At 39.9% G+C, this 19,387-nt stretch overlaps 1 protein-coding gene across 16 annotated transcripts in view; it reads right to left on the reverse strand.

Annotated features, from left to right (window-relative positions):
- Positions 1 to 19,387, reverse strand: part of LOC102698598 (nesprin-1) — a 223,230-nt gene that overhangs the window by 52,471 nt on the left and 151,372 nt on the right. For 9 of the 16 annotated variants that reach the window (XM_015347237.2, XM_015347256.2, XM_015347246.2 and 6 more), the window contains 19 exons: positions 18,837 to 19,010; positions 17,051 to 17,242; positions 15,720 to 15,764; positions 14,078 to 14,212; positions 12,762 to 12,862; positions 12,056 to 12,212; positions 10,893 to 11,024; positions 10,652 to 10,807; positions 10,014 to 10,223; positions 8,363 to 8,464; positions 7,878 to 7,997; positions 7,274 to 7,474; positions 6,868 to 7,041; positions 6,109 to 6,240; positions 4,051 to 4,247; positions 3,295 to 3,427; positions 2,316 to 2,498; positions 1,780 to 1,929; positions 636 to 809 (listed from right to left, as the gene is read on the reverse strand). In XM_015347237.2, coding sequence (XP_015202723.2) covers positions 636 to 809; positions 1,780 to 1,929; positions 2,316 to 2,498; positions 3,295 to 3,427; positions 4,051 to 4,247; positions 6,109 to 6,240; positions 6,868 to 7,041; positions 7,274 to 7,474; positions 7,878 to 7,997; positions 8,363 to 8,464; positions 10,014 to 10,223; positions 10,652 to 10,807; positions 10,893 to 11,024; positions 12,056 to 12,212; positions 12,762 to 12,862; positions 14,078 to 14,212; positions 15,720 to 15,764; positions 17,051 to 17,242; positions 18,837 to 19,010 — 2,868 coding nt within the window. The remainder of the gene's footprint in view (positions 1 to 635; positions 810 to 1,779; positions 1,930 to 2,315; positions 2,499 to 3,294; positions 3,428 to 4,050; positions 4,248 to 6,108; positions 6,241 to 6,867; positions 7,042 to 7,273; positions 7,475 to 7,877; positions 7,998 to 8,362; positions 8,465 to 10,013; positions 10,224 to 10,651; positions 10,808 to 10,892; positions 11,025 to 12,055; positions 12,213 to 12,761; positions 12,863 to 14,077; positions 14,213 to 15,719; positions 15,765 to 17,050; positions 17,243 to 18,836; positions 19,011 to 19,387) is intronic. The other 7 variants (XM_015347318.2, XM_069178700.1, XM_015347323.2 and 4 more) reach the window with 3 other exon arrangements.

Consider the following 19,387-nt stretch of genomic DNA (forward strand, 5'->3'; position numbering starts at 1 on the left):
ATTAAGAGAGACAAAGTGACAGTAATCAGTGAGGTAAGGCTTGAACCTTTTGAGAGCAGTGTAAGAAAATCCAAACGCACGTCTCAAGACGAGAAAGAAAGATGTCATGGTCAACAGTGTCAAAAGCAGCACTGAGATCAAGAAGGATGAGTATAAACAGAGAACCAGAATCGGAAGCTATTAGAAGATCATTAGTGACTTTGACCAGGGCAGTTTCTGTGCTGTGAAGTTGACGGAACCCAGATTGGAGGGGTTCGAAAAGGTTACTTGTCATGAGGTGGTTATGTAACTGAAATATGACAGCACATTCTAGAATCTTTGCAAGAAATGGTAAGTTGGAGATGGGGCAAAAATTGTTTAGATTGTCAAGAGCCATATTAGCTTCTTTCGGCACGGGGTTAGTGGCAGCAGGTTTGAGGACCGCTGGTACAAATCCAGTGCTCAAGGGTTCATTTAGTTAGTTTACAATGTCGAAGTTTAAAATCTGATTAAAGAACAAGATCCCATAGCACTGTTTCACTGTTTTGTGAAATGTCTTGCTGTGAATTTCAATTACAAATGTAAATTTTGGATCTTAAGCTTGGGGGCAAAATGGAAAAGGGATAACCAAACTGATTACGCCGTGAATGGATTACCTTCTCGGTTATCAGGCCCTGGAGGATCTGCCAGCGCCTGTTCATCACTCCAAGTCTCTCTGCAAAGTCAGTTTTATCACTGCGCTTACTCTCCACATCCTGGCTTATCTGAAGGACTGACTGGTTCACAAAATCCACAGTCAGCTGTTTGCAGTTGATATCAATCTTAAAGCCCTAGAAAAAAAGGCAGCATAATGACGAATTGACATTTACAAATGAAAGGAGATCGATTGGTCAATTTACTTAAGTTGGTTTTTAGCAGTTATTCGATCCTGGATCTCATCCAGTTGCTTCTTGAAAGAAATGAGGGTATTGGCATCAATAACACAGCCACTCCCACTCCCTGTTGTGTAAAACACTGCTCCTGGTCTCAGTTTTAAATGATAATTTCCATTTCTATCCTTTGGTTCATGTTTAACTGTTGAATTTGAAATAGTCCAATAGGTTGACTTACGGTATACTGTATGTATATACAGTATATACTGTATGTATATACAGTATACAGTATATACAATTGTCCCCATCATTGTGGGGTTTTTCTTTGAGCCTAAGAATGTATACAGGGATTCAAGAAACTAGGCTGCTATTTACTGTATATATTCAGCTGTATCTTTTTTGCATTATAATGGCCAAAACTGTGCACAGTTTTGTACCATTTTAACATTTAGTGTCTCTTGATTTAAATTTTATGCTGCATATCCTAACAGTCCATTGGCCTTTTTATTTCTTACTTACATAAGGTCTATGTAAGCTCATGCTCAGCAAAATGGGTACATTATGTAATAGCGCTTATTAAATGCCATCTTCCAGGTGTTTACTCAGTCCTAAGTCTTTAGGAATTTATTTATGCAGCTTTACCAAAATTGGAAAATTGGCTAATATGGGAATAGTCTGTGAATTTGTCTAATTTGCTAATAATAGTTACTAAAAGTTTTTTTTTCCCTCATAATGGAAGCAGAACGGTTTTGGTGCCGCAAAATCATTACCCATGCATCAATTAAACTCATAAACCCATTACACAGCTAAAGAGTAAATAGACCAAAGAAACTGCTTTATACAGTTTTATCTTGCACATAGGCTGTGGAAACAGGAACTCAAAACTCTGTTCAGCACTTGAAATATCTTGGTTTTAGAAGAAAAGTACCTTATACATCTGTAGGTACCCTTGAATGGCCTCTGATCCGACTACACCTTTGATCTTCTCCTCATCTTCCTCAATCACTTTCTCCATCTGTGAGATCCAGCTCATCAGTTCTGTGATAGCATGGCGAGATGGCAGCTTCTCCATTTGCAGCTATAAAATACAGCTAAAGTCAATTTTTCTAGCTGTACACTAGTTTGAACATGAAAGTATCCTGCAATTACAGCTTGTCTCAGTCCAGATACAGACTTTATCAACGTGTTTATCCTCAAATTTACAATGCAATACTTCCAACACCTCGTAACACCTTCAACTATATTGTTGATTTAATAAGGCTATTTTTACTTTAAAAAAAAGAATATAAACCTAATTTTTTAAATGTACGCAAAAACAACTATATCTACAGTAAGTGGTCAAAATCTTATGTCAAAAGAGTAAAGCAGCCTAAAAGCCTGTCAATGTAAAAGCGAACAGTATCCGAAGACAAGCCTAGTGGTCTGCTTGAGATGAAGAGGCTGTTGGGTGTGTTTCAGCCATACCTGATGGAGCTTCTCCTGCACCACAGGGATGCGTGTGAGCAGCTCGGCCCACTGTGTGTCAACCTGAGCCAGGGCCGAGCGCAGGCCCGCTGTATCCACCTTCTTCAGCCGCTGCAGCTGGTTCCCTGTGCTCAGCACCGATGACTTCAGAGACGACTTGGCGTCCACTTCTTTGGAGAATTCCTGCAGCAGGAAGGGAAGAAAACACGTAAATGCAGAATTACAGATGGGTGAGGATAAGGACAGTGATGACAGCAACAAACCTTCAGAAAACAGGGGATGGAGTGTTTTCTGTCAATGCACATCAGAACTAGTTTAGCTCAAAGGGAAGGTGGAGTGTATAAAACATACCCCTGTACTGTTGTAATTATTTTGTACTGCTGTTGGTTCAAAGACTGCAATAAGAATGCTAATGCTTGAATTTGTTTCCCCCCAAAAAATTTTGCAATACTAAAACACTTCTTTTTTCAGGTATTTTCAACCATGGTCTCAGCCAAATATTGTCACAATCTGTCAAGATTAATATATACTTCTGCCACCAAATGAAAAGAAAACTACAAAAGCTAACAGAGTGATTCACTCCAGGACTAATAATAATAATAATAATAATAATAATAATAATAACAACAACAGCACTTTATTAACCCTTTACAATTTCTTGCATTAGGAATTATCTTTTTGCATATCCCAGCTTGCTCTCTAAGAGACACACAGATAGGGAGAGAGCCTGGGGTCAGAGTGCAGGGTCTGCTATTGTATGGCACCCCTGGAGCAGTTGAGGTTAAGGGCCTTGCTCAGGAGCCCAACGGAGTAGGATTCCTCTGCCAGCAATACAATACAATACTAACAACAGCTAGAAGAACAAAACGTCACCTAAAAGAGAAATGAATCGTGTGGGTCTGCCTCAATCAGACCCATTTTTGTACCACAAAGCACAATGCCAAAAAACTATCAGAAAACAGATTTACAAAAGACTTACCAGGAAAGCATTAAGGTGGTCTCTAACAGTCTCTAGCTCTTGAGGTACTGTAACTGATTGAGTCGCCCAGAACTCCAAACGGTCCAGAGCTGACCGGAGCCACTGACCCAGTTCAGCTGACTCATTCTGGTACCTGAGCACCAATACAAAACACAAGTGATGATATGTGAGCAATCACATTTGGTAAAGACTTTTTCATTACATGAATAAAATTTTACTTGATCCTTTGCAGCCTACGCATACTGACACAGCTCCCTACTTGAACTACTTAAACAGAAATAATACGTTAGCAAACATGAACTGTCCATCCATTCATTATCTAACTGCTTTATCCAATCATGTCATAGGGAGGCCAGAGCCTATCCCAGCAAGCAACAGGTGCAAGGTGGAATACACCCTGGATGGGATACCAATCCATCACAGGGACACAGATATAAGCACACACACTCACACCAAGGCCAATTTTCTGAGAAGACTATTAACCTATGGATATGTCCTTGGACTGCAGGAAGAAACTAGACCACCTGGAGGAAACCCATGAGGTGAACATAAGGAGAACATACAAACTCCACACAGATAGTTCCCAGCAACTGAACGCTGGTTCCCAGCACAGGGAAGCAACAAATCTAATCAACGCACCACTGTGCTACCTTCGAGGAAGTGCTGACAGCAAATCAAAGTTAAACAAGGACCATGAAAATAATTCAAAAGCTGATCCCTCCGCAATTTCCAGCACTGAGTCAAGCCAGACCTCACCTTGTCCAGTGCTTCAGGATTGTTTCCAATCTGTGCAGCTCCTTGTTGACTTTAGTGGTATTGTTGAGCCAGTGCTCTCCAAGCTGCGTCAGCTGACTCTCCAGATCAGGACAGCACACGGACATCAGAAGCCTCTTCCCATCATCCAGCACCTGGTAGAGCTGGTGCTGGTGCTCAGTCAAACTTGTCTTCAGCCGCTGACCAGGGGGAACAAGGAAGAAAGTGTGATGAAACTGCATCTGATTAATGTCTCCATTGTCTCCACATCTATCATCTCATGGTACCAAAGTGAGGAATCGTTTTACTGTTGGATGTTTCCTCCAAAGTTGTAGTTAAAATAAAAACAAAACACTTGTAAGATTATTTTTGATAGTAAAGGCATAGACAAATAGAACTGTTTTCTCTTCATGGAAAACAATCAAAACAATATTACCATGGAATACAGTAAATTAAGTTATCTGTCCATACAGTACATGTCTAATAATGACCTGTGCATAAGAAATTATGTAAATACATATAAATCAACACATTTTAAATAACATTATTTTAATATCAAAAGTAAACCATTTATTTTAAAATGACTGTCATTGATCTGTTTAACCTGTATATGGCTCTTTATAGGAATCACAATTCACTGTACTACTACATTGTATGCAACACCCGCATCAATAGTTATCATCAGGTAGAAGTTTCATCAATATTTGTTTAGAAAAGGTATACAATCGGCTTTAACTAAATTATCAAATATTGTCCACGTTTGAAAAAAAACTAAGGGGTGCATTAAAAGTATTTTATTTTTTAACAGTTTGTAAAATCTGTAAATCTGTAAAAATCTGTAAAATAATGTTTATGTACTGTATTATTGTTTCAACACTATGTGAAAACATACTGCATATACTGTAATGTTATGTTTTCAAGTTAAGGTTGTAAAAATTCTCTATTTTTTTAGAAATTGTTTCGATCTGCTTCTTTTTCACCTTCACCTTAGTGTAAATCTGTATTTTGTTTCTAGAGAGTTATATTTAATTCAGACTCCCTTATTTGTTTCACATCACATCATTAATTATATGGTAAGCTGTTCTTTAGTGCTAAAGGATTAATAATTTTGGTACATGATAAATTATCGCAATACAAGTACAAATATGTATACAGATTATTTAATTTAGTTATCCATGACATCAAAACATTGACCCTCTCCAAGTCATATCCCATGGTAAATCATGAGAGAAATTTAATTCCTGAACACTTCCTCAGAAAAAAAAATCATCAGTATCTATCACATCAATGTATCTCTTCCAAAGTTTAACAGTGGTGGGGGGGGGGAGGATTCATGCCCAAATTCTCCTCCCAACATACTACACAGAAAATGACACTTTGATGCCATGGATGACCTTGTTGCAAATTCCTTAATATGTAAAAAATAATCATTTTAAAAAATAATAAATTTTTGTTCAAGAATTCCATGTATTTATTTTCTAACCCCTTTACCCAAAGAGGGTTGTGGGGGGAATCAGAGCCTAACTTGGCAAGCAACAGGGCAAGGCTTCATACACACTTTACAGGACACAGACACCCAGAAGCCAATTAACCTACTGTACCAGTGTGTCTTTGGACTGTGGGAGGAAACCAGAGTGCCCAGTGTAACCCATGCAAGCACAGAGAGCACGTACAAACAGCACACAGATAGCACTCCAGGAATTGAACCCATGTTCCCAGCCCTGCGAAGCAGCAATGTAACCACAGTGTGTAAAAATTAATTCTGCCAAAGTTAAGATACAGTACAAGAAGTGGAGAACACTGATTTTGTGGGTTTGAGGAGCAAGTGTACAAGTGTACAATCTTTAAACCACCAATGTAAAGTGTGTGGTAAAGTAAGCTCTACCTGTCTGATTGAGGTAAGTATGGCGTAACTGCTTTATTAAGGAAAATAAGATGCACCTGTTTTATTTTGTATGGGGGGTTGGGGGGGTGGAACCAGTAGAAGGTCAGGCCTTTGGCCATTCCTCTAGCACTGGCCAAGCAGACCAGGCTTTGAGGTGTGGACATGGGATGTGCTACCTGATACAGTGCAATCCTCTCTGTGAGTCTCTCCTCTGTTTCTTCCACCAGCCCCACGCTGGGGATGCTGCACTCCACTGCCTCCAGCTGTCGGTACAGGGACTGGTAGTCTTCTTCCAGATGGGTCCATGTCTATGACACAGAGACCAACCACATAATAAAAATATTGAGTCTTAGTGTTCATCAGAAATTTCAGGCTGGAGTTCCTTCTCAAGTCTGAGGGTCAGTTAAACTGAATTGCTTTTGTTTCTGCTAACAACGTAAGAACTTAAGAAAGGTTACAGATGAGAAGAGGCTATTTGGCCCATCTAGCGTGTTTCTTAGTTAATAATTTATGGATGTAAGCCTCTCATCCAGGCATTTCTTGAAAGAAATCAGTTCTGCTGAAGGCGTTATTTTCAAAAGTCAACATCATCACTGAATTTGAACAAACTCAAATCAAAGCAGTTTAGCTCAATTTAGCTAAAAGTAAAATTATAGAACTGAACATCTTACTTGCTGCTTCAAAGAATTAGATAAAATTATGCATGTTTCCTGAAACAATCAGACACAAATATACTTTTTGGGGTAGTAGGTGAGAAGAAACCAAAGCACCTGGAGAATACCCATATAACATGGGGAGAACACGCAAAGTTTATCCTGTAGGGGCTCTCATCCACAACTAAATTAAGGAGCCGCGAGCTATGAAGCAGCAGCACTAGAATATACATTTATAATGATGAGATACTACAGCATAGATATTGTTAAGTAACTCCTCACCTCCAGGATATACTCCAGCTCCACCCCTCTCTTGTGGGCGAGTTTCAGCACCCCTGTAGCCTGTGCCAGCACCTCGTTGAGGGACTGACACTCCCTGGGCAAGGCAAAGCTGCTGATTTTCCTGAAGAATGTCTGTGTCAGGATCATATGGGATTCCAATCCCTGGAAAAACTCCTGCAGAAATGACCAACCATTAGACATTGTCATTTTGCTGTTCAGGGGATTACTTCAATTATCCATTCTAATGTAGCTTCCAGTATAACTCTCATAGACACACCACCTGTTTTAGAATTTAGTTCGAAATAAAAAAACTCCAAGTTAGATAAATGGACTGAATGTGAAATATTTCCGTCAACAAAAAAAAAACCCATTAAGATCTGTTTCTTTGCTACTTTGCAAAATGTACCTTGTGTTTGTCCAGATGGTTCTGGACTTCCTCGACAGAGCTGGCTATTTTTTTCTGGTCAGCCGCCATCTTGTCCTGAGCTGTGTCCACCAGGTCAGCCAGGTCTTGGAGAGCCCGCTCAAACTGGCCCTTCAGGGCTAGATTCTGGTTCAGCCCGCTGCGGCGTGAGCCCACAGTCAGCACCAGCTCCTCATAGGCATCCTACAACCAACACACAAGCACATGCAGGTCTTGCCTACTCACTCACTATAGCAGTCGGCTTTATTCTACTTAAAAGGCACTGTTTTTGGAGATTTAATGAGACCACACATGACAGCTCTAAACTGAACAAAGAAAGCACTGACAAGAGAACTTTAGGCCCCAAGATGGCTCTGAGTAGTCCCAATTTTCTCATCCCTTAACTTATCAAAATATGTCTGACAAATTCTCACCTGTGCTCTCACACTTTAATGACCATTTGACATGGACCCTGGTGTTACTACTACTGTTGATTACAATATTCCACACATATACAGTACACAGTTCTAACATACGTGACAGAATAGATACGGTACAAAATGATCCAGTTTTTGGCAAAGGAAGAAGCAATAACATTCTGAAATACCTGGAGCTTGAGAAGCTCTTGAGTGGAAACCTGGTCAGTTTGTAACTCTTCTCCTCTGGATTTGATCTCAGTGATACTTTGTTCAAATTCTTTCAAACCTTCCTCTGCTTCTGCAATAGCCTGGAGGAAAATGAAAAAGCATATTTAAACTAAAAAAGAAGTTTAGTATTACAGGAAAATAGGACATCAGAATTACAATTCGTTTTCTTTTTTAATTTAGATGTTTAATTAAGCACTTACAAAACTTCCCCTTTGACATCTTTTATTCCCCATTTTCTATTCTGTCACTAAAAATATCTGGTTCTATGGTGTATCTGCCTTGTTAATAATGATTATAGCACAATCCTATATATAAGAGTCTTCTCATTGTTGAATGGAAATAAAATAGAAAAGTCATATACTGTAGAAGAGTAAAGTACCATTATTGCAACAGTCAGATTTCCTTATGGAAACAAATTTTGTGTCATCATTATGTTTCAGCGTACCTCCATTTGTTTAGAAGCAGGTCGGTCTAGGGCATCTGCCAGCTTCTGGAGAATTTGGTATTTACTCTCACTCAGGGCAGTGAAGAGCAGCTTCAACTCCGTCTAGATCAGATACAAGAATTGAAATGATGTCCTTCATTACACATGAAAACAAGAGCCATTATCATCATGAGAACAAAGTGTAATTGCAGTTTGCTTGTCTACCTGATTAAAGAGAAACTGTAGTCCCAATTTCTCAGACCAGTTATTGAATCTCAGCAACAAAATGAATTAATTGATGGTATAGAAAACTTTACAAATTCCAAATCAAGCACAAAATCCTGAACTTTCTGAAAGTACCATGTAGACTTGTATTCTGGCCACAGTTACTGTAATGACTAATGTAATGCGATGTATGAGCAAATACGACATTTCACAAGTGTCTAACGTGATTTGCATGCAGAGTAACAGGTACAGTAAGTTGTATTTGTTAATAATAATAATAATAATAATTGCTTATACAGTATAGCACTTCTAGACACTACGCTCAAAATGCTTTATAAGTAATGGTGACTCCCCTCCACCACCAAAACCAATGTGCAGCATCCACCTGGAAGATGCTACCGCAGTCATAGTGCACAAGAACGTTCACCACACATCAACCATCAGTGGGGAGGAGAACAAAGTGATGAAGCCAATTTATAGATGGGAATTAAAAGGATGCCATGATTGGTAAGGGCCAATGGGAAATTTGGCAAAGACGCTGAGGTTATACCCCTATTCTTTTCTAGAAATGCCCTGGGATTTTTTAATGACCACATAGAGTCAGGACGTCAGTTTTATGTCACATCCATAGGATGGTGCCTTTTTACAGTATAGTGTCCCTGTAACTGTAATGGGGCATTAGGACCCACATAGCCCACAGGGTGAGCGCCCCCTACTGGTCCCACTAACACCACTTTCAGCAGAAACCTTAGTTTTTCCCAGGAGGTCTCCCATCCAGGTACTGACCAGGCTCACACCTGCTGAGCTTCAGTGGGTTGTCAGTTGTGAGTTGCAGGGTGATATGGCTGCTGGCTACAGTAGACATTTTACAAGTTCCTAACAGGATTTCCATGCAGAGTAACATGCATGGTAAGTTGTATTTGTTGGCAAAACTGTCTTGAAGTCGAGAGGAATATTTTTATTGGATTCACATAGATGTATTCACAAACCTGCTTGTTTAAAATGCAATAAGGCTGCTTCACCTCACTGGACGTTTTGTTGCTGTGTTCTAGATTGCAGAATATGGCGCTGCATATCGCTGGAAATTTTGTCCATTTTGTGATGTGAATTGAAAGTACTGTGTCCATTTTACTTTCAGTGTGGTTTGAAATGCACTCAATGCCGATTCTTTCTATCCCCCAAGTATGAAAATAGTGTTGCAGTTCCCCTTTACGAGTCCCTTACCCGCAAGTCTAACACTGCCCAGATTAAATTAATATGACAACAACTAATACCTTTTTCAAATGTTTTCAAAATCTTTCATGAGATGCAAATTTAATTTAAAAGAACTAAAACTGGTTTTAAAGCAATCATCAAGATGAAGTGTGTGGATATTCAAGGTCTGTTATTTCCAGGGACAGCAAGGTCCCCCTGACCCCTGATGAAGAGTGCAGGTGAGATGTCTTGCCTGAAAGGCAGTCAGCTCCTGCAGCCTAGCCTTCATGTGCTCGCTCCTCTGGCTGACCACCAGGTCCAATGTGCCCAGACGCTCCTGCAGGCAGCAGAGTGTGTCCTCGATCACCTCCCGGTTCTCCTCACACAGTCCCGCCGCTCCTTGGAACAGCTCCTTATTCCTGTCCACCTCCTCTGTCACTTCTTTAATGTCCTTGCCGAGCACCTGCGTTGGCCAGATCACAACACAGAATGCACATTTTAGGTTTTGAAATTATGCCAAGTTGTTTTCTTTCTACTTTTATAAAGTACAATTACAGCCTTTAAATCATACTAGAGTGAATAAGATAAATGAACTTGCAAAGAACTGTACAGATGCAATTCTGGTAGATATTATATTGTCTATAATACAAATATTGGTGGGAAAAATCAATTAGGCTATGTACTGTACCGGGCTCCACAGGGGCTAGACCTGTGCCAAACTGTGTAACCGATATAGAGCCTGTGTTGAGCAATAAATTGGGACTTTCTATAATTACGTGTCTGTTATTATACTGGTGTCATCGCCCGCATCAACATTTTTAACATTCAGGTAAAGCTACTTAATAAACATGGTGCATCAACATATACAGGAATAACTAACTTGTTTCTTACCTCCTGATTGCTGAGCTGTGTTTCAGTGTCTTCAGCTAAAAGCACAGGGCCGGCAAAGAGGCTGTTTTCAACCCCGTCCACCCAGGATGAGGTTGCAGAAGCCGCACTGTAGAGCTGTTGCTCCAAAGGTAAGCCCTGCTTCTCCATTCCCACCATCTGCAGGACAAAACCCGACTGAGACTGAGAAATGGCACTGAGACACACAGGGAGGCACAGAAGGAAAAAAGGTCTCTCACCGTACCTGAGTGGAGACTTCTTCAAAGGCTTGGCTGAAACCACCGAACAGAGACTTGACTGATGACTTGTCCTGAACCTGTGTGTCTCCTTTGAATAGCGGGCCTGCAGACGAAACTCTGCTGGGCCTGCTATAGACCTGTTGAGATGACAACTAAATTAGAAGCTGAAACTGGAAACATGGGATACAAAGCAATGCACTCCCTTGATATACTGTAGTGTTGGTAAAAGTGGGATAAAAATGGACTTAGCATAGAACTTATTCATGGTGGGTTTGTCATATCACTATGTGAAATGTGGCTTGAAATTCTAAGGCAACTTACAGATTCAGACTTACAGACCTTTGCCATAGCAAAGGTGTTCATTACTTGCTGTGTAAATTCCAAATCGTCTCATTTTTCTTAAAGAATTATTTTATTTACATACTATCAGCATTTTTAATTTTACAAGTCTGGAGTAGATTGTAAAGGTAAAGTTGTATTTTACAGCATTGCAACCTAAGTGTGTGGGACGTATGCAGCAAGCTGAATTGTTTTGTAAGGGACTGTATAGGCTTTGTACTTTTAACATTTATATTTTGCTGTGCATAAAATACCATAATAATCACCTTTAAAAGACAATTGTTTTTTTCTAAACATTAGGAAACCTGCTACCCTTCTTACCCTGACCAAGGAGTGGTGTGAGATTCTCTTTTTAAGTGATAACTGTGGATTAATTATTAATGATTTTGTGGGTGTAGTTACATTAATCCCGAAATTAAAACTTTTCAAAATAATATTGCTTGGGCTTTGAAAAAGTGATTCATTTTGAGTGCCTCATTCCAAAAGCTTTTAATTAGCAATGCATTTTGACTATGTTATCTGAATAAGAAGAATGTATTTTAAAACATGATTTGCTCATGTTTTGCACATAAAAACCTTAATAAGCACATGAACAAAACCTTTTAGAAAATGACAGTGCTATTATGGCATTTTGTACAGAGTAAAAATATAACTATCTTAAGTCCATATAGATAACAGTAAGATATTAAAAAAATATTTTACAAAAAAGAATATTACCATAAAAAAGGTACAGTATATGTAATATACATTATGTACGAACAGTTTACAGTGTCCGTATACAGTATACAGAGTCTGGTCTTCCCAACAAGAAAATAAGATGGCAATGTACCGGCTGCCTATGGTCTTGCTCTAGTGTGTCCTGCAGAAGCTGCTGTTTGGTGTTGAGTTCTTTGTTGAGACTTTCCCACTTCAGTCTCATCTGCTCCAATGCGACAAGCCTTTCTCCTTCCAAATCCAGCTCCTGGGCAATCACGTTAGGCTTGTCACTGCACAAGGCAAAGAGAAGAGAACATCAGCGCAGTTTCACAGGAGATAGGGTACTGTGGGTAACTGACAGCAGCATTACCACCTTGTAACCTAACCTCATCAAATCTCAAAATTTAAGCCAGACTGACCCTGGTTGGTACTGGAGCGGGAGGGCCCTGAGGAAACCAGGATGCTGCTGTAAGTAGTGATGCTGAAGCACTAGGAGACATTCTTCTCTCTGGACCAACAGTCCCGGGGCACTGCTACTAGAGGCTTCATCTTCCGATGGAAATGTTAGACCGAGGCCTTTACTGCCTCATCATGCAAGATCCCCTGACACTATTAACTCTGTGTTGTGAAGCAGCTTCTCACTTTTCAACATGATGTCTGTGCAGGGACCCCTGGTGCATACTGGCAGCTGTACAGTATGCCACCCAGGGTGGAGCTGGGTCCCTTCCTACAGCTAATGTTAAACATAAAGCTCTTTTGGATGCTTAGAGATGAAAGGCATTGTGCAGCTGAAGGCAACTGTTCTCAAGCATTAACTGGCTCATGGGAGCCCGGGTTACCTGACTCCGTTGGGAGTGGCTTGCTGGGTAAGCAGCTCCTCCCCGCGACTCGCCACCGACTGGAGGAGCTTCTTCTGCTCCGCCAGCTGCTCCTCCAGCTCCTAAACAAGGAAACACAATGGGAATCAAGGCATTACACAAACGGTCCTTTCTTCATAAAAGCGACTTGGCTTCCAAGTAATTTTAATACTTGAGTTCTTAACCTCGCCCTCTCAGGGTTTATTGATAGGTTTAGGATCTTTCTCTTGGCTGGCTTTTCTTTAAGCTTTTGTTTTTCAAGATGTAATTCTGATATCAGAACACTTTTCTAAAAGTGTACAGTACTTAAACATTGGAGTCAGAAAACATGAGTCAAAATCTCCCAGTTATACACTCAAGCCTGACATTGCCATGTGACTTTTTTCACAAAATTATTTTCTTAATTCTAATTTATTATTTTCCACAGGAAACTATTTTATTCTGTGTAGCTCCAATGATTCATATTCTTTTTATTGTCATTTTTTAAATGAGTATTAGATTTCAGTCACTAATCAGCTTTTTTGGGCTGTTTACTGATAATGTTACATACACTATATTTCTAAAAAACCTCAAGCAGTTAATGCCAACAATGTAAAATGATCAATGGCATACAGTATAAAGTAGCTAACAATAATAAAAAGCACAAGCACCGAAGAGTACGCCTGCTGAATAAGTTAAAGGTAAGTAACAGCCCCAAGTCTGTCATTCCTGATTAAGTTGGCCTCTGTTTCACTGAAAAGTTAACTGAAATTTATTCATAATTCTTTTCTGTTTAGATCAATACCTTTCATTTACTTGAAACTTTATCCTATTCACTAAACTAAATTTGTCAAAGAATTATCAACCTGAATTATAGATGCATTGTTGGTGTCATTTTTGGGTAATACCAATTTTCTGCAAAATGTATCTCACACAAATTACATGACTGCACTTTACCTGATATGATTAGTCCTTTCTGCTGTGTCTTATAAGTATGATAGTTGAAACACATGTATATATTTAATTAGAAATCATTAAACTCTTCCCAGCCAATGAAATGACCAGATTTCTGAGCATTCTGAAACAGTTCACCTGCATGAGGTGGAACCTGAGGAACCTGTGGAGCCATGTGATGTTAATATGCAAAGATACAGGTCTGTCTCTAATGACTGGCTCAAGATCAGATATTTCAGAGTTAAAAAACATCTTCCTGCAAATTAACTGGAAATTAAAAAAAACCAAGCATTTTAATACTGATTTCTCTTTCAGAAAACATCATCAATACATAAAAACCAAACCACACAAACATGGGCATGTACCTTCTGCCGCTGGATGCTGTCCTGGTACTGCTGGGAGCGAGTGGTCCTGGCCTGGATCAACCAATCCTGGACACTGGGGCTTTGAGACAGGGCAGAGTCCGGCTCACTGTCCTCCTTCTCCTGCAGAGAGCCCTGCTGGGAACAGGCACAACTGATGAGGGCCTGGAAAGCATTTTTTTTCCCACAAAGCACATCTAAGTCGTGACAAAATAAACCATTCCTTCCTCAAACCAGCGTGCGCCATTCTTTTTCTTATTTGCCTTCAAATCGTCAAGATAAGTTCTCTCAAAAATTCACTTTTTTGTTCCACAGACAGCAACACAAATCTGATGAATGTGAGATGTCTAGCTTGGAAATAGCAGACTAGTATCTAATTACACTGCATGGCTGCCAATATAACCGTTTTTATTGAAACAGCCAGTCTGAGGAATAAAATGCATATTTTGTCTGGTATGACACATAGGAAAAAAGACCCCGGGATTTACAGAATAGGGCATCTCACAAAGGAAGAATTCAGATTAGCAATTTGATTGGAGAATCTAATAAAGGCCATCCATTTCATGATCACTGTCAACACTGGAAAGCACAAGAAAATAATATCTTTTCTCATAACACAAAGTTTTTTGCAGAAAAACTATTTAGCCCACCTAACTGAAGTACTATGAGGCAATGATGAGATTTTTTAATCCTGCTTTGAAGTATAAAAAGCTTTTTAATACATGAAATGAAGGAGCAGTAGGTGTTTTATGAAGTGGTCCTATAATAGGCCACAGACTGTTTATGTTTTCATGTATAGCAACCAAAGAGAGCAAATTCTTGGAAATGTGATCTAATTATAGAATAGGATATAAAACTTTGGGTTAGAGAACATCTGATGTTCCAGCTGTTGTAGAGTTTGGAATCACAGGGATTAACTTTAAATCCTAGGTTTCAGTTAACAGATAAATGACAATACTCTACCTGTAATACGACCAAGGAAATACAATATAAGAAATACATCCATTCATTATTAGAAAACAGCTTATTCATGGTAGGTGTCGACCCAGATCCTACTCTGGAAGACAGAGCAGCAAGGCAGGATCACACACTGGACAGAACTGGTCAGGATGTGTACTCTATGTCTGCACACACAAACACCCGTTAGTCAAGCCAGCATGTCTTTGGGAGGTGGGAGAAATCAAAAGCACCTGAAGAAATTGAATACAAACATGCAAACTCCACACAATAGGTGTCTAGTTTGGAACTGAACCCAGGACCCGACATCTACTGTATGCAGAAGCATTAACCACCAGTATATTGAAAGTGATTATACTTCAAGTAATGAACTGAGAAAAAAAAAATTCTAATGAAATTAAGTGAAGTAAGGCATTTAATAGGAACTAATTATTTACTATTAACTCATCCAAGAAAAATAATTTTCATACAGATGCACTGTCTCCTGTGTTAAAGAGCTAACAGCTTTAAGAGCACACTTTAGTAATTTAGTAAGGTGTCTTCCCTAAACTAAAGCAAGCTGATCATCTCCAGGATGGCCTTTGTGTTCAATCACAGACATTCATTTGCACAGCACCCGTGAAGGGAAGCAGAAAGAACTGCAGACGATTTCTATCATAACAAGTGAAAACCAAGAAGCAGACATTACATGCAGTCTCTGAGATGCTTTCAGCTCTTCCCATACAACAGTGGCCTGGAGAACAAACAGGGGGAATGCAAACAGATGATGAGCATAACTACAGTACCTACAGTGTTATTAGCTTTCACCTACTGTATCTAGATGAGCACTAATTACATTTACAAATAACAATTAACTGGCATAGATGAAGTACAGCATCTTTATTGATGTAAAAAGAATTCATGATACTTTGTCAAATACATACGGTGATTAATCACCATCATAAATCAGTACTATAAGAACAACATTAGAACCCTTGCAAAGTAAATCATGCATGGTTGTGTATGAACTCTTTTCCTCTAGCAGTGGCTGAAAGAAAATAAATGCCATGTTCTGTTGGTTTATGTATTAGATACTTATAATTTACTTACATAGTAGTTACTGTTTAACTTGTTTCTAGTTGTTGAATACTGAATACTTCTATGCTGCAGACACTGTACAACTGCAGTACGAGACAGGTGTTCCAATTGTTCAGTCACAATGGAATACTTTCATAAGAATAGAAAGATGATCCTTCTTAGTGATTCTACCAACAGTGCCTAATCTTTTGATGTGCTAAAGCTTATACTTCTGTTTATAGAACAAGAGGTTTTTCAGTATGAATTTAACAAAGTAAAATTCTAGCAAAATTCAGCAGGCATCTTGTATATATACTGTATTTGTTTCTGTTTTGGAAAAGACAGCTTTAGTTTTTGCTATTATTTATCATAGCGTCAGAGACTGGAACTTTTAAACATGTAAGCCTAAAATGATATATCAGTCATTTTTAAAACACTCATGGCAATATGGTGAACTCAATAGTGGATTCATATTACAATGTGCACTGTGTTGCATAAATGTACAAGCCTGCCTGGAATTACTTAACAACGTGTTGAGCTTGCAAAAAGTAAGGACAAAACTTCACAACAAAACAGCACCACATTTCACTCAGTTTGATCCAGTCAGAGAAACAAACAAATAGGTTATAAAGTTATGTAAGAAACCAACCAAAACATATACAATGTATATAAATGCAAATAAAACATCTCTCATGTCCACAAACAGAAGAAAAGGAGCTCTTACACTTCTGCAAATTGTTATTGCAATCTTTACAAATATACAGAAAAGCACAGCCCACAGAAATGTGCAAAATGATACACAATATCTCCTGACGTTATCCACTGCAACCGCAGTTTGTGGTTTCTGTGCTGTGTGGAGATTCAGGAATAATCTCCAAGGCTGAAAGAGAGAGCCTGGGCGTCTCTAACTATGCTGAAGGGGGCACTGCCAAGGACGGGCAAGGGGGAAGACGGAGGGCTTACTTGGATGTTGATCTGCTTGTCCTGCAGCATCCTCTGCAGCTCCAGCAGGCTGGCCTTCAGCGTGCGGAGCTTCAGGGCGAGCTGCTCGGCTTCATCCCGGGTGTGCGCTTTCCCCTCCAGCAGCAGGCTCTCGCTGTGCACCGACAGCTCCGACAGGGACAGCACCTTCTGCTCAATCTCCAGGAGCATGTTCTGCAGCAGCAGGAACAGAGACGCAAACTCAAACATGCCCCCGCCAGCCACCGCCACCTGCTGCTCGCCCGGTCACTCAAGTCAGCTTCAGCGGAAGGGCGGTCTGGGGCCTACCTCGGCCCCATCTGACAAGCTCACTAAACACTGGGCTCCTCGCATCCTATGCCAGCAGACTTATATTGTACGTTTTTAAAAGAAGTCCATTGTATTCCCTTCTTTTGAAAAAAAACAACAACAAAAAACGATATACGAGATGGGGAAATAAAAAACAAAATGCAGATATAAAAATAAAGAAAAGTGAAGATAAGCCCGACAGCCAGGGCTGTGTTTCAGCAACAAGTGTTGCTACAAAAATCCAACTGCCTTATTCATTCAGAGTCTGAACCATGACGTCCCTGCATAATGGCCTCGAACAGATCATTCACAGGCACGCAACCAGCACGGTCTTTCCCCTGATCTGCACCAGCCTTTTGCTTGGATATGCACTTCGTCTATCCTCCCCCCCTGCCTTCCACCATCCAGGGCTAGCAATCCATTGATTAGCTCATGTCGCTATCCCTAGCGACCCCGACTCGTGCTGAATAGGCCACAGGAACTCGGAAACATACGCATAATCTTCTTAAGACTCAACAGCCGCTTAACAGTCCAGCCTCCTGAAGAGCTTGCTTATCTTAACTAATATTTTTGTTTACTCCCTACAGTGTGGATTCACCGCATCATCTGTTCTTGTGAAGACTTTGCTTCAGATGTCAGGAGACCAGCAAAGCGGGACAAATGTCAAATTTCCTCAAGCTCTGTGAGCGGCTCATCTGAAAACAAAAGAGGTTATTTCCCTTGGCAACTATTGGGTGGTGTACAAAGCTGGGCAGTAAGAAGGAATGCAGGCTGTGCGAGACCATCACAAAGCCAGAGGGGTCAAATCAGAGGGAGCCCTGAATCGCTTTTCAACTGCTGACTTTCAGAATACACAGGAAACTTGGAAGAAAATTATATTAAAAATATTTTAAGATGTTTCTGCTTATTGTTTTAGTTTGTTTGTCTTATGTTCAAATACATTTTAAAATGTCTGTTATCATACCAATATATAAAATATCACGTTTTCACATCAACAAGTGCATGCGAGTTTTCAAAATTTCTGCCTATTTAAGCCTCTCTGGGAAGTAGAGGTGGAAGTGAACTAGGTCAAACTGGATGCAATCTGAAAATCCAGATCCTTTACTGAAGGTAATATTTTGCTGTGGAATTTCTTTTATCCCTCTTTCTCTCATACTTCCCCTTTGTTATATTCATTGTTTTAAGCTCTTTCTTACTCTTATTTGTTCAGTGGACACTATTTTTTTTTATTCAAGACACAATTAGTAATTGAATAAAAAAGAACTACAATATTCCAGACAGCACAATTCTGTCTAATTTTGATAGTCATTTAGAAGGCTGTAAATGTCAGCCTTCTAAATGACTATCAAAATTAGGGTCTACATGATGATTCAATGATTCATCAATACGTCTCAATGGGAAACTGATACAAAACTATAAAAAAAGATACAGCAGCATTTAGAATCCTATTCCAAAGCTGTTCCCCACCCCACTGTATTACCTGGCAGTCAGTGAGCTGCTCCTCCATGTCCATCGTCTCCTGGTTGGGCCGCAGAGCTGTGGTCAGAGAGGCCCGGGTGCTGAGCAACCAGTGGTCCAGCTCATCTGCCTCGCTGTGGTACCGCTGCAGGGCCTGCTCCTGTCTCTGCTCCTCCAGCTGCTCATTGAGCCGTTCCTGCACACCAATACACTCCATGAGCACGGAGACCACTCTTGCCCCGCACGGCAACAAGACCTTAACTCAAGGTAACCCAAGAGGAGGATAACAAAACTTGATAGGGTTTATACAGAGTACAAAGTGTTTCATACCTGGTTATCCTTGTGACTCAGTGCTACTGTAGCTATAAAATAGCAAAACAGTTTTCATTTCAAATCATTTACCCAAGACTACATTTGTCAGAGACACTGTGATAAATTACTCAGGCTTCCTTACCACAGAGAGGTTCTGTGCTAAAATATATGGGCAGAAAGATTTCAGTTCTCTGTGTTCTCTTTGATCTTCCAAACACTGAAAACATGGTAGAAGACTAAGGAAGCTCGCAGTATGTCTAG

Source organism: Lepisosteus oculatus, chromosome 2 (assembly GCF_040954835.1).
Source record: "Lepisosteus oculatus isolate fLepOcu1 chromosome 2, fLepOcu1.hap2, whole genome shotgun sequence".
NCBI classification, from domain to species: domain Eukaryota; kingdom Metazoa; phylum Chordata; class Actinopteri; order Semionotiformes; family Lepisosteidae; genus Lepisosteus; species Lepisosteus oculatus.